At 40.7% G+C, this 14,822-nt stretch overlaps 1 protein-coding gene across 2 annotated transcripts in view; it reads left to right on the top strand.

The window, feature by feature from the left end:
* gria3b (glutamate receptor, ionotropic, AMPA 3b) overlaps positions 1-14,822 on the top strand; it is a gene marked incomplete at both ends in the record, with an annotated part of 83,593 nt that overhangs the window by 32,558 nt on the left and 36,213 nt on the right. For both annotated transcript variants that reach the window (XM_080502788.1, XM_080502787.1), the window contains one exon: positions 13,391-13,578. In XM_080502788.1, the coding sequence (XP_080358914.1) occupies positions 13,391-13,578 (188 nt within the window). The remainder of the gene's footprint in view (positions 1-13,390; positions 13,579-14,822) is intronic.

Here is a 14,822-nt window from a genome sequence, read left to right as displayed (position 1 = left end):
ACAACCCCTCAATATTAGGCTGTGCTCAGTTACATGGAGCTTTACTGCTTTGTTGCTATGCAGATACACTTTCTTTTTTAAACAGACAACACACTTCTATTTATTTTTGCATCTTTAGCTTTGATGATACTGCTAAATCACTTTAAAAGTAACATATACTTGTAAGACTAAAGCTTTGCAGAACTGCTTTCAGTTTAAAAGGAAGACCTGTTTGGAAAAGGGGTTATCAAAGGGTCAGGTGTGTATTCTTGCTGCCTTCATTCATCCTGTCAGCGTTTACATCACCGCCCTCCCCCTTTGATTTTTTTCCCCCAGTTATGTCCTTGATCTCTGCACAGATGTGAAGAAGAAAAAAAAACATGAATGAAGACATAAATTTAACTTTCCATTGTGTTTCGTGAGTGCCATTCTGCAGTTCGCCTGCGTGGAGCTGCCACCTTTTAAATCTGCCACAGTGTTGTGGTACATGAGGAATTCAGCCTGCTCTCACAGCGTCCAGTGCCAGGCTAAGACACAGATGACATATTGAGAACAACGCCTGTCCTCCTGCTGTCTCTTTCCATCATTTCCTCCACAAATCAATATTCTGAATGTGATCCGGTCGAAATGAAAGCGATCTAACATGTAGCTGCTGGAAGGAAAGCAAAGAGTCGTTCACTTTCATCATCTTGCTTCTGACGGTTGAAACCACGATGGAAATTGTGCTCTATGTCATAGCCTCATTATTGCACGAGGAAGTTAAATGTTCTTTGAACAAAATCTGCCAGGTAGAAGCTGTACTCCGGCACGTGGTCTTAAAATATCTTCAGGGTATTCTTTCATTTGCTCCCTCAATATTTCCAATGACCACAACTATGGCTGAATCAATTCAGCAAGTCTGCCTGGAACAATAAGAAGCATGCAGAGTATTGATCATTAAAAGTTGCCGCAGTGTCTGGAATCACGGTGGGAAGAAGATTCTTTGGTACTCTACAAATTCTGCACATAATCTCACATGCAGTCATTGTTGGACTTGCCTGTTTGTTTTATTCATTACTTAAATATATTGTGATTAGATTGAAATAAAATACTACTGCAGACAAACATAATTTATCACAAGAAAGCCTTTATAGTGTACTTAATGCTAGGAGAAAATGAGCTACACCCAAGCTGTCCTCAGGAGAAATATATTGACTTTATAAAACAGAAGAAGAAATAAAAGAATGCTACTTGCTCCTTCATTATCACTGAGGCAGCTATCTCCCAGACAACAGTCTGAACCAAAACCCAAATCAAACAAGCCAATCTGGAACCCCGATTATTGAAGCAGTGATGAGCTTCTGATGTTTTAAAAACAATTCAATTGATAGAAATAAATTGTCCTTCATAAAAAGGAATACCTTGCAGTGCAGTGCACTTCATAATAAAATGTGCTTGTGGTTGCTTTTTTTTTTTTTTTTCAATTTAAAAAGTGCTTCAATTCAAACCAAACCAAAGTCAGAATAAAGTGAAGGTAGTAAAAACTCTGTGTGAAGCAGCACGCATATAGATGGCGCTTTCAGTTCACAGGCATTTTGATCAGCTAAGAATAACACCATGAGGGGAATCACATGCAAACATTCAAGGATTCAAGGGAGGGTTTAGTGTGCATTACTCTGTGTTTACACAACATTGGAATGCTTTAAATACTATCAGTTCCATGTTTGTTTGGGTTCACCATGGAGTGACTGGATGGAGCTGAGCCCTCACAAGCAGAAAATGAATGTCACACCATGGAGTTACCAAATAATAAACCATGCTACTGAGTTCAGACATTGTGAATCACATTGTGCATTGGACACTATTTAATTAGAACTTAAACTCCTCCAAGTATTTTACACAATCTGTAAGACATGCTATAAATACATTAAATAGTTTATTTGGAAGTCAGTCACACATGTGTTCCTTGATTTATTTATTTTTGGGTTTTTTTGTAGACCTTTGGTTGATTAGGCCCTAAAATAATAGAAGTAACAGTAATTTTCAAAATGTCTAAATATATACTTTATGCCTCGAAATTGATGATAAAAGTGCGGATTCTTTAGGTTTTACGGACTTGTTGTCTCAGTCAGAGGATGCTGACACTATGTGACAAAAATGACAGAGTGGAACAAGCGTGACAGTGACAGAGGACTCGTTCACACTGCTGACATGTTGCCTGTGTGGCGTGAAGGATTTCTGTAATACACGAGTATCAGGGCAGCTGGAGTCTCACACAGCTGCACTGATTTCAGCTTTTGTAGCTTGCATGGTCAGAATCAGAGCTGCTGTGGTGGACTTCATTAACATTTTGAAAGGCTAATGTTCCACTAACAACCATCCCTACAGTCCCAGCCCACTTACAGGAGTGTATTAAACTTTCATTTTCAGCTTTGGCCAGAGGTAACACATCTTTATTTTTATCTGTCATTTTCTTTGATTTTTTTTTTTCCCCCAAGCAAATTGGCCTCCTGTGTTGACATCTCACTCTCAGTTTATTGGTTAATAAAGCCATGCCTCTTGTCTATGTCCACCAAAAGATGTCCTTTTGTTTGAAAATAAATGTGCTTTTGATGATCAGAGCAATGTTTTTATGATACCACTGTTTGGCTGGTTACTTGGTTTTAAAAGGAACATATTCGTGTGTGTTCTGAATGCTTATTGCTTCAAACAATTAGTTAAAAAGCATGCTTAAGCAAAAAAAACCAAAAGAAAAAACAAAAGAAAAGTTTGATTGATATCATTCTGGCTGCATTGAAAAAAAAGTTTCTCTTTGTAACAAGCCTTCATAATTCACCACAGACAGTTAAAGAGCCAGAAACTCCTGGCCTGGCACTACTTGCAGGCCGATGCGCCAACAGGGCCAGGAGGCTTGTGGATGGGAGGATTGGATGACCGCACACAGTTAGCCCCATCTCTTCTAGTTGCTGCCAAGCTACAGCAGATAGAAATATACAAAGACAGATATGATGGGAGGGTGTGCGATCAGCCAGACTCAGACGTAATGTAACTAAAGCGAACTTTGCTCCCTGTTCTTCTGCAATCCCTCTAATTGGCTGTCCAGAGACGGCTGCCTTTGTACCCGAAAAAAAGAGTCAAACAATAAATGCCTCCCGCTGCTCTCCTGGATGTCTTGGATGGCACACCAAGTCAAGTCGCCCATTTAATTTGATTGCAGTGGCTTGGTATTGCGTTTGCTGTTGAGCACAACATAACAAATCAATGTGATGTAGTGCCAAACGCACTAAGGACAGTCCAAACTGAAGTGTTTCAACACATGAGGGACGGGAAAACACTGTGCTGTTGTTTGTCTACTCCCTCATGCCCACTGAAGAAGGTGCAGTTGATGTGCACACTCTCTGTGGATATGCTGTGTATCTCTTAGCTGCCAGCGGCGCGCAGACGCCTGGACAGACAAACTATCAGCTCTCTCCTTCTCTCCTCTTTCATTTGATCATACAAGTAATTTGTATGCCATTCTGACACATTTCACACAAATGATGTCGAGTCAAGTGCAACATTGTCACCCGCAATTGTTGATTTAGATCCTCTGCTCACAGTGTGAGATAATACGTATGAATGCCAGCTCCCTACTGCAACCATGTCTATATCATAGGCCGCAGTCTGTTTCCTTAGCTTTGTGTTCTCATCACAGCCTCTATAATGGCACATCAGCTGCACCCAGCTGAGACTTTACACAAACACACACACACACACACACACACACACACACACACACACACACACACACACACACACACACACACACACACACACCCACGTATGCCCCTTGTGCTTTAGTGGCCCTCTTCTTCATAGCGGCTTCATAACAGCTAAATTATGCATGCATCAGGAGAATAAATCAGCTTGGACACGCTGACAAGAAAGGGCACATCAGAGGAGCCATAAAATGCACAAGAAAAATAATATTAAAGAAATATGGATGAAACTGTGCATCACTCGCATTCTTCCCCTCCTTTTTATTTTGCAAACATAAACTGGTATCACTGCCAAAGTGGCTTGGCAATATACTGGTAGTCCCACCTGCAGCAGAAGCCTCCGTAGCTCAGTAAACCCCCTCTGAAAAAAAAAAAAACGACAAGTCAAGCACCTGTACCTTAAAAAATGCAGTATGAGAGCTATCGTCTGTCACAATAAGCACACAATAAACCACCATGCTCTCTCTGTGTCCTCTTAACTGAACCTGGAATAAAGCCATTTTACCACCTACCCACTGCTAGCTTCAGCAGCCATGAAATTACTGCTGGGAGCTCCTTTTTTTTTCATTATAACAAAATGTCCTGGCCTTTGCTTCAAGCAGCCGTAGAAGAGGTAGATTGCTTTGATGTCACAGGGCCAATTTGTTTGTTAGAAATAACAAACAAAATATATATGTCATCCTCGAGAGTAAACACACACGAGGAATAAGATTTGAAGGTTTTTTTTGTTTTTTGTTTTTTTATTAATAAAAGCCTATGTTTCTCTTTTTTGTCATTTTTCTTTCTGTTTCAGCTGATTAGCTCAAGCTGCCCAGAGACTCTTGGCAACTTTTGTGTGCATGATCAATTCCTTTATACAAACAAACAAACACACACCACACACACATACCACATACACAGACACCGGTCCGTGCGCGCATCAGTACGCATGCTCCTCCGTCTGTATACAGTATGTGCAGATATGTCACAGTATGCAGCGTGAGCGAGAGGGAACAACAAAGACTGACAGGGAGAGATGGAGGAGCTCTGGAATGTCTGTGGGTGTTAAAGCGCCTCTTTCCTCCCTCCTGCATGTATGCACTTCTAAAGATACGGACAGCATGCTGCTTCTGTTTGATTTGACATGTGCTGTCTTTTTGATTAGGACAACACTTGGCAGGGAAACTGTTTTGGTTATAGGCCTACTGTAAATACCACATCAAAGCCTCGGCTACACATTTTTTGGGCTACTTTGGCATTCCCTGCACGGTGAACGCTTCTTCTCTGCCATGGCTGTAAATGTCTGAAGCATTATTTTCCCATCGGCAAAAAGAAAAAGAGAAGCCTTGGCTGGAGCTGGAGCTGATTTCACATATATTTTTTCCTTTAGAATACAAAAATTGAATCGATCTGTTTCAGAGTCCTTTTTTTCATTATTAATTGTCTTTCTCAAAGATACTTCTCTTGCCTTTGAAGCTGCTGCATATTTCCCCCGCAGGCAACAATTGGACATCGATCTGACTCCGTGTGTTCGATGTTGCCGTATACAGTTCACTGGTGGAGTCAAGAGCACAGGTCATGTAATGCAGCGGCCCATTTTATACAAGCTGTGGGCCTCTGCCAGATAATACTAATGGTAGGAGATATGAAGCTTTCCTCCTAAGCCCGAGATTTTGATCTCCACTGCACAAACACCGGAGGGATCCTCTGAGCGTAGTGAGCATATTTAGCCCAGAGGCAAACACTCACCAGGCCCTAAATATTGCAAGTATTTATTCTGGCTTCCTCACAAGACAATGAAGACAAAGCATCTCTGGGAATATTGATGAATTAGCACATGTATATGGATACGGTTAATGAAGAGTGAGATTCTGACACTTGAGAGTTTTAAACAATCGCCTGTATTCTCCACGTGGTGACGGCAGCTCGAATGTGTCACGTCAGCACCTTCCAGCTTGTTCCAAGGCCACATTTTCATGAAAATAGATGCACCCGTCTTCTTTTATCCAAGCACATGTTTCCAAATATAAAGCATGCACATGTTTATTTTTACCTATAAAATACATTTTGTGGACATCAGAGCATGATATGTACAGACATGTGTTTAACTAGCTGCGCACATCTTCATTTTATATGCTCCATATGTTATTTTTACTGCTCTATTAAACGGGATTAAATGGCAATAAAAAAAAAGAAGAAAAAACTTCCTCCAGCTGCATCCATATGTGCAGGAAGTTGTTTCCAAAGTTTCAGACATTCTCCTCTGCCTGTGTCATCATGACAGAGTCGAATAAAATGTTAAAACCTCCAAAAATCTGGAAACAAGATTTTAATTACGACTATCTTAGAAACATGTACACACTCAGAAACACTCATGAGTTAGTTTTTTTTTTTAATAGAATTTCTAAAAAGTAGTCTTCTCCGGTTATGTTGACTTTCTGTTTCTTCTAAGCTGTGCACCAAACCAACCTTCCAATTGTGAATCAAAAACATTATCTTTGTGGTTTCATCTTGTTTCTGATGCCCTATGAGACTCGACACATTATTCAGCAGGACATTTAAGCCCACCGGAGACCCTCATTTAGCAGAGGATTGGCAAGTTCGAGGGGAAGGCTGCCCCATCTAATGTTGGCTCAACCGCTATCGCCTGTTTCTCATGCGTGCCCCTCAGATTGTTATCCCTCAGAAATGGGCTGGGTTCATATTTTCTTGGCTCTGTGTTGTTAGCTGCTTCAGTTGATTGCAATTCACTGTATTTACTGTGTAGCGTGATAACAGTGACTTATTTACTTACATTTTATTATTTGATTAGATTAGTAGATTAGGCTGTGGAGTGATGTGGATTATTCTAATGCCAGTGATAATACAGTGTAATGTTACAGCGTAATGTGAGCAACTGATATGGCTGCACCTCTAAAGCTGACAGTGGATCGTCGCTAATGCTGAGGTGTATGCTTTGAGGAATTTGCAATATTTCTCTAAATTGCCTTGTTAGCCTGGATCAGATGTGAGATAGGAACAACGGGAAAGGAGGAGGAGGAGGAGGGAGAGAGAGAGAGAGAGAGAGAGAGAGAGAGTCAGAAGGAGGCCTGTGACTCTCTGCACCGAACCCTAATGAGAGGCAGGGAACCAAAGGAGCTGGGCAATGAGATTAGATGCAACTCAATTCAATTACTGCTGAGCCGCCACGGGTGACGCTTCAAAACTCATCCTGTTAAGATCCAGCTCACAGACGAAGGAGAGGACTGCAGCTCTCACTCAAGCCCCTGTACGCTACACTGCCACAACATCTCATTCGCAACACTTGTGATTTATAAGCGCACGGGGCGTCTTTGGGCCCCGTCTGGATTTCATAGTGGGAAAATGCAGGAATAATTGAGTGTGCACCCATCGCAATGGTTTATGCGCCGGTCCACAAACTGTACATCTGTTTTAAGAGCACGTTTAAGATTAAAGAGCAACTTAATACTGCATTCCAGCTTGAAAACACCCCATTCACACAAGTGAATTCAGACAGTCACAACATTATCACTCTGCCCTTGCAGTTACCCTGCCACCACAAGCCCTCCTACTTCCCTCTTGGCGCTCAATGATACTTTCTCCAGCATACATTTCACTCCCGTTTCGCTCCCCTCATAAAAACTCAGAATGCTGTTTGTTTCAATTGCTGCTTTCGTAAAGATACTCATAGCACCCCATCATAGGCAAGGCTTTTACAAGCAGCTATAGTTCAAATAACACCCACATCATAGACAAGCCTGTATAATTAGAGAAATAGACAAACAGCTGGACCTTTGTACAGCTCTTCAACATTGTAGCATCACAAGTAACACCATAACACATTCAAGGAGTTCTTTATCTTTGTTATAGCATATATTCTGATGATACAGCAGAATGTATGATTATATCACTAAACTAAAGAAAATCAGGATCACAGGTTGTCGACAAGACTCTGTCTTACGGCTTCACTAAATCATTATTTTTAGCCTCGATAAATAAAGTCTGACAATTCACTGGGTAATAAAGTGCTGATGTCAATTGCCAAAACTATTATAAAACAGAACATAAGCATTCTGTGAGAAAAGCTTGGTTGAGTTGAAGTCGTCTTGCTTGGATTCAGGACAAGATGCTTTTTATGTTTTACAGATAGTATTGATGCAAAGAGCCCATTGTAAGATAATGGTTGTCCATAAGGTTTAGACACGTTTCGTTCACACTTGAACCTCCCGGAGTGATATGCATACTCTATATAGAAGAGAAAATATTGTGCACAGCTTAAAGATCAGATTTGGCTCTTTATCCAAATAAAGTGTAGTGTGATGTGGTTTGTTGTAGTTCACTAGGAGTCACATGAACCAAAGAGCTCAGAAGGAGTTCAAGTTATAACTGATGTGCACAAGTAGGAGACAAAGTTAATTACCAGCAGGTAAACATTTATTCATGGTGTCAGAGGGACAGCAAATGAGACTCGTACTTAAGAGAATAAAAGAAAGACGGGGTCAGAGCAGGTGGTTTGGACATGTGCTGAGGAGAGATCGTTGATATATTGGACACAGAATGTTGGAGATTGAGCTCCCAGGCAAGAGGAGAAGAGGAAGACCTCAAAGAAGATTCATGTAGTGAAGAACGACATGGAGATGATTGGTGTAACTCTAGAGGAGGCAGATAATCCACTGTGAAAATCCCTGAAGGGAGCAGCTGAACAATAAAAAAAGAAGATTTAGTCTGATTATGCAGACTGGATTAACGGTTTCATTCCATAAAAAAAAAACAAAAAAAAAAACAGCAAAAGCCTGGGCGCTTGCCTCTAAAAAAAGACATCCTACCTGTAGTTTCAATAATCAGGTTTTGTTTATTACATTAGATTACTTTTCCGATATCGTCTGGTTCCTCAGCACAGTTTTCTTAGGCACAGTTCAGGTCGTCAGTCACATCCAGCCCCCAGACAACGAGTGTCTCCTGTGTCCTGATGCTGCCTCTGTCATAATTACAGCAGTAACTGGAGGTCATCATAAATCCTGACTGCTGGCCAGAGTATTGAGCTGGACTTTAATGCCACATATTTATGGGACTGATCAAGGAAGACGGCAACAATTCAGTTTGGCTGACAACCTTCAAATATGCTGTCATAACCTACAAACCGGCAGATTCCAAACTGGAGTGAAAATAACTCATTGCACACCAAAATATACAATGAAAAAGGTGCATGGTGGAACAGTGGTGAGTGCTCCTGATGTGGGTGCTGTGGGTTCAAATCCAGGAATGGCTGAGTGCATTTTCTCTGGAAAAGTGCCTGTGAGGTTAATTGCTGATCCTAAATTTCCCAGAGATCTTGATCATTTTAATCAGCATCAGGCCTTGATAAAGATAAAGAGGAATGGACATTTTTTTTTTTATTGTATCCATTCATAGAGTGGTTGTGGCTCATTTGGTACAGTCATCGTCTCAATTGGAAGGTTGCAAGTCCGATTCCCTGTATATAGAAGTATGTATGGATTGAGTGCCTTACATGGCCACACTCCACTGGTGTGTGAATGGGTGACTGTGATTAGCTTTGTAAATGGCTTTAGGGACTGCTGAAGCAGTGGAAAAGTGCTAAATTAGGTGAACTCCGTTTACCATCCATCTTCTAAACCACTTCCTGCAGCTCAGGGTCACAGTGGGTTTTTGACTGGGACACTCTGGACTGGTCGCCATCATGAGATAAACATGGTCACACTCACATCACGTCGATTTAGATTCAACTAAATGCTTTTGGAGCGTTGCCAGTAAACCTATGCATGGGAGAACATGCAAACTCAGCCCACAACTAGTCTCATACTGGGGAAAAACAACAAAATGATTGCGTGTGAATTATTTCAATGTGCAACTAAATTGTGCCTTTTGTGTTTCACAATGAGAAAAAGCATTGATATTCATACAGTACAATTAGAGTAAAGCATGTTTTTTTCCCCCCTTCCTGTTATTATCACTCTGAATGTGGATACACATATACCACAAAGATACTGTACTTATTATTCTGTTTTTATGTTTACCATCCATCGGGTGACAAACAGCAGCGAGCAGCATGTGAGAACTCTCCCCTCCCTGTTCGATGGCATGATTAGTGCTGAGGAGCATAATCAGCAAAAGTCGCCGCATGCTACTACATTTGTACCGGAGGGATTTATAGGTGGTGATAAGGAAACCTTGTTGTTGTCTTTCATTATTTATGTAGTCGACTGTATTACATTTTCTCATGCTACAGAGCTGTGAGCCTCATATTGGTGAGGAGATGTGTGGGATTTATAGCTTTTCTTCATGTAGCGAATAAATTCCACTATCAAAAGCATTTATGAGGGTCTCCGTTGCTGTCAAGCAAAATGAATTCATTGATTAGCTGAAACTAGAAATGAGCATTGGTCCTCGAAAGGCAAGTATCAGAGGTAAATCTTTGATGGAATAACAATATGATGAATTATTTGTACTTGTTGGTATGGATGGTTCTGTCACTCAAAGGATTTTGTTCACTTTCAATTTTGAAGTCTAAATCACAAAATATAAACTTTTCTGCTGACTTTGGAGGAGGAAAAAAAAAAGAACGCTAGTAAAAGCAATCAATTTCTGGACACACTATTTACCACCACCAGATTCCATCTCTTAATTTCCATACAAATGTAAAATCCAGGCAGGCAGGGAATCTTGTGTGAATCTTAAATGAATCCAATTGTTCCCATACAGTTCAGGGTTTGCCTGAGGCAGGGATGACACAAATCAGCAATTTGAAAATAAAAAAAGCTCTATGTGATGGTAATCTGAGTGGCAGAACAGTGTTTCCCATTTTCACGTCAGCATAACGCCTGTATTTTTTTTCTGTCTGCACATCATACTTCAAAGATTAAAACAGAATACTTTTTAAGACCGAACACGAGAGATGTTTAGATATATGAAGTGGAAAATCATCAGTTCCCAAGTGAGCTTTTGTCGCTTTCTTTTTTCCAATCATTTGAAATATTCCGAGAAATAAAACAGCACGGCGATCAGTTATGACACCACACAAACAGATACTCACGTCAAACCCACCATTTCAACCCACATACATAACGTGTCTTACAACCAACACCACGTGGTAGTTCACTGCCATTTTTTTTTTTTTTTTTTTTTTTTACCCCTGCCATCCTCAACAGTTTCCAAACCAACAGAGACCATTTTGACCCAGTTAATCTGCATGACATCTCTTAATGTGAGGAGCTTTTATAGCCGGGAAGGCTGCCATGCTATCCAGCTGGCTTGCGGTAGGTGAGGTTCTGAGCATATGCCTGAGGAAAATAAATAATGCATCCATGTTATTCAAACCTTCGTTTCTCTAACTTTCCATTCCAAGGAGGAGATGAGGAGAAACACAGTACAGGAGAAACTCGCTGCCGCTGGGTTCATGTAAAAATAATTGTGAAATCTTTAGATCTTTCACACATTTAAGTTCAACTTTGAGTGTTTTTTCCCTTCATTTTCAGAAGGAATCGTGAGACATGTACACAGATGTCCATATGTATGGTAATCTTAAAAATGTCATATATAATTGAAAAATTACTTGTTTTGTCAGTGTTTCTACATTTTCCTGATTTTTGAACTTTTGATTACTCTGGTGGGGGAAAAAATGGAAGATATAATTTAAGATACTGTAGATAATGTATTGAATATAACAACAAAAGGATTGAACTCTTTCATACTATAAGTAATACATATAAAATGTATTTAATTTCCACTGTTAGAATCAGACAAAAAAAAGAACTTTGTCATGTTATCTATAATTTTAAGCTGCACCTGCATGTTTGCTGCAGTGCAGTGATTAGCAATCTCGCCTCACAAAGGTTCCCCGGTTTGAATACTTGCTCTTAAGCTTTTCTCTATGGAGTTTGTATGTTCTCTCTGGGCCTCTGTGTGTTTTTTTTTTCCTCTGCGTCGTGTGTATGCGTGTGTGTGTTTGTGACGGACTGTCTCTCTGCGTTTGCCTGGTGATGTACTGGCGATCCGCCCATGCCATCCACTGTCAGCTGGGATTGGCTCCAGGACCCCATGACCTTAAGTTAAATAAAGAGAATGGATGCCCCTCGGAGCACTTTCCTGCACTTTGTCATGACAACATCTCTGAGTTGTCTCTACTCTCCTATGACCCAGAGACTTGGGAGCCACTACATGTGTAGGTATCATGTGGACTGAGTGTTAGGCTACAGTTTCATTGGTGAACTCTGGGCCAACTCCATGAAGATGCGACCTGATAAGTGGGCTCCCCACATTACCTCGAGTCCTGACTGGCTGATGTCTCCAGGCAGGATGCCAGTGCTCCTCTGGACAGATGACACAGTGTGTCCCGGTCTCCTCTACTTTGCTATGTCACTTACTAAAAGGTTATTTCATAGAGAAGAGGTAGTGTCCTGTAGCTTTGCCTCTGCGTGGGGAGTGCAGACTCACACGATGCAGCAGAGTCAGAAATGTCGTAATGAAGAAGAAGAGGAAAAACAATGAACGCGACTTCGCTTTTCAAAAGGGCTGGAAATGAAGGGAAATTCCAAAGCAGAGAAAGGAAGAGAGTCAAAATGTAACTTTATTTATTTATGTAACTGTAGTTTCTTTCGTTTCCATGTTGGCTTTGTTGGCTGTCTGCAGCCAGTTCATGGAGATAAGGTTGTGCAGAGAAGCAGCTTATAGAGAGAGGGGGCAAAAAAAAAAGACAAATGTTTACTCTGCCCGCTGCGGCTCAGGCTGTGTCAGACAATTTGCATAGTACCCAATCACACCAGACTCTACTAATCGTCAAATAAAATCTGCATATTACTGCGTGTGTGCCAGAACTTGCTGTTGTTGCAAGTTGTCTTTTTCTTTGTCATTCTGTTTGCATTAACAGGCAAAAAAAAGTATTGTACACAGTTTCAATTGTATTCTCCTTGTCCTAATGAAATACCAGCTGTGTGTTTGATTTCCATTAATAACCCTCATGTTCAATTGTGTTCATTGTACATGGGAAGTGAGTGAAGCTATTTCTATTCCAGCTTGTGCTACATGCAATCCATCCCTCCCAGAAAAGGGGCTCCATTATTCATTCTGTGGTATGTGATTTGACCATAGTGTTTCTGAGCGCTCTGTTTAATGAAAATATTTCACGTGTGAATTAATCATTAGAAGGGCTTATTCACCATTCCTCTGGTAGCATAATGATCTCTTTCTCCACCACTGGCCTGGATGAATCTTTCATTGTCTTTATGTTTAAATGAGTTGGCACAATTCTCCAAGGAGACAGGGGGCCGCGGTGTGTATCACCGCACTGTCAAAGTTAACATGTGGCTGGGCTAAATGCCAAGCGCAATAACATCACCCACTGATCTTTTAATAATATGGAGATATGATTCCTGTCCTTTCACTTCATTATGATATTGCCTTCTCAATATGCAAATGTGAATTCACACACACTTACACCCAGGAACACAAAGTCTAGACTCTAGACAATATTTTAGTGGGCTTTTCAGAGTTTGGAATGCTATTTTAGATTGTAATGAGATGGCCTTTAACCTTTGAATTTGAGCAAAAACCTCTCCAGAATAAATTAGAAGCCACTCAGTTCTTGCATAACCATTACTGTGCACCAGTCTCCTTTGTGTTTAATCCTCTGGGCCATTTCCTCCCTCTCCCTTTCTCTCTCTGTATCGTTCCTCCTCTAGGTTTCTCCATCCTGCAGGCCATCATGGAGGCAGCGGTAGCTAACAACTGGCAGGTGACTGCTCGCTCTGTTAGCAGCTCAACGGACGCAGCCGAGTTCAAACGCATCATTGAGGAGATGGACAGGAGGCAGGAGAAGCGCTTTGTGATTGACTGCGAGGTGGACAGGATCAACACCATATTAGAACAGGTGAGTCTCACACACAATGCGCACCAGGTACTGCGGCACCAAGACGTGACCGAACACATACACAGCCCGTCCAAACTTGTTTTTTTTGTTGTTGTTTACAGCTCCGGATGCAATTTGATGGATAATTTTCAATTCGGTGGTCAAACTGATATATGTTGACCTTGTGGGAAAAGCTGTGCCATAACTGTGTCACTTTAGTGGAGCTTTTGAGTCCTTGAGCATGTGAGTCCTGAAATATAAATATATGGAATAAAATGCTCTATTTTAGAGTGGTTTGACTGTTGTTCCAGCAAAAAGCCTCATCGAGTCTACAGTGCAAGTAGCAGTGACTTGCTATGGCAACTCCTTCAAAAAGAGGGCAGCAAAATGTACATTTTAAACCATGTGTGGTGATAAGTCTTTAAATTGACCCTTTCACAGTCAGATCTGATAGTTATGGCTTGGCATTATAGCTTATTACATCAAATTAATTTGCCTTCAAGGGATTAAACATTAATTTTTCTTCATATTATTATATATTTTGCATCTATAATATGTAGATGATATAGTTCTGTGGATTTATGTATTTCAAATAATAAGACAATGATGTTTTGCTGATAAAGAAGACCAAACTAAAATGTGATACGAAGGAGTTGGGCGTGTTGGTGGAGTTTGTACACATCTTTATGCGAGTCCTGTCAAACGACTAAAGTCTCTGGTTTACCTCGTCAGTATGTTTCTGATAATTATAACCAATAATTAATTTGCTCATAAACCAGATAATGTAAAAGTTTAGATCATTACAATATCCCTACACAATATTTTTTCTTGACTGTGCAGTTCTCTAGCATGTTCTAAATTTAGCAGGACTTATTTTATGGTATGTCTGCATTTGCTTTTATTACTGTTTCCAGTTGCAGATACAGCTCCCTGTAGGAAGCAAAATATTTCAAATCCAACTGTGCTCTGGTTGCTCAGCCAGCATGCTGATGAGGTGAGGAAAGAAAAGAAGTGTGATAGTTAATTGCCTAAGTGGTTCCTTTAATTTGTGAACTTAAATCCAGTCTATATTTCAGCTTCTTGCCTTCAGAAGACAGAAATTATGGCAAAGTGTTTAAGTGTATCTTGAGAAGGAGAATTAAAGACAGCTAATTGTTGAACAACCGGATTGCTCAGCCGACTGTTTTTGGTGGCTTGTTGTGAGGCCGTATTATTTGGAAACCAGTGAGTGTCGGAGTTGCCAGAGAGCCCGAGGTGGAGAGGTC

Source organism: Blennius ocellaris (assembly GCF_963422515.1).
Source record: "Blennius ocellaris genome assembly, chromosome: 9".
Taxonomy (NCBI): domain Eukaryota; kingdom Metazoa; phylum Chordata; class Actinopteri; order Blenniiformes; family Blenniidae; genus Blennius; species Blennius ocellaris.
Note: the sequence above shows the minus strand (reverse complement) of the source record. Positions and strands in the feature narration are given on the sequence as shown.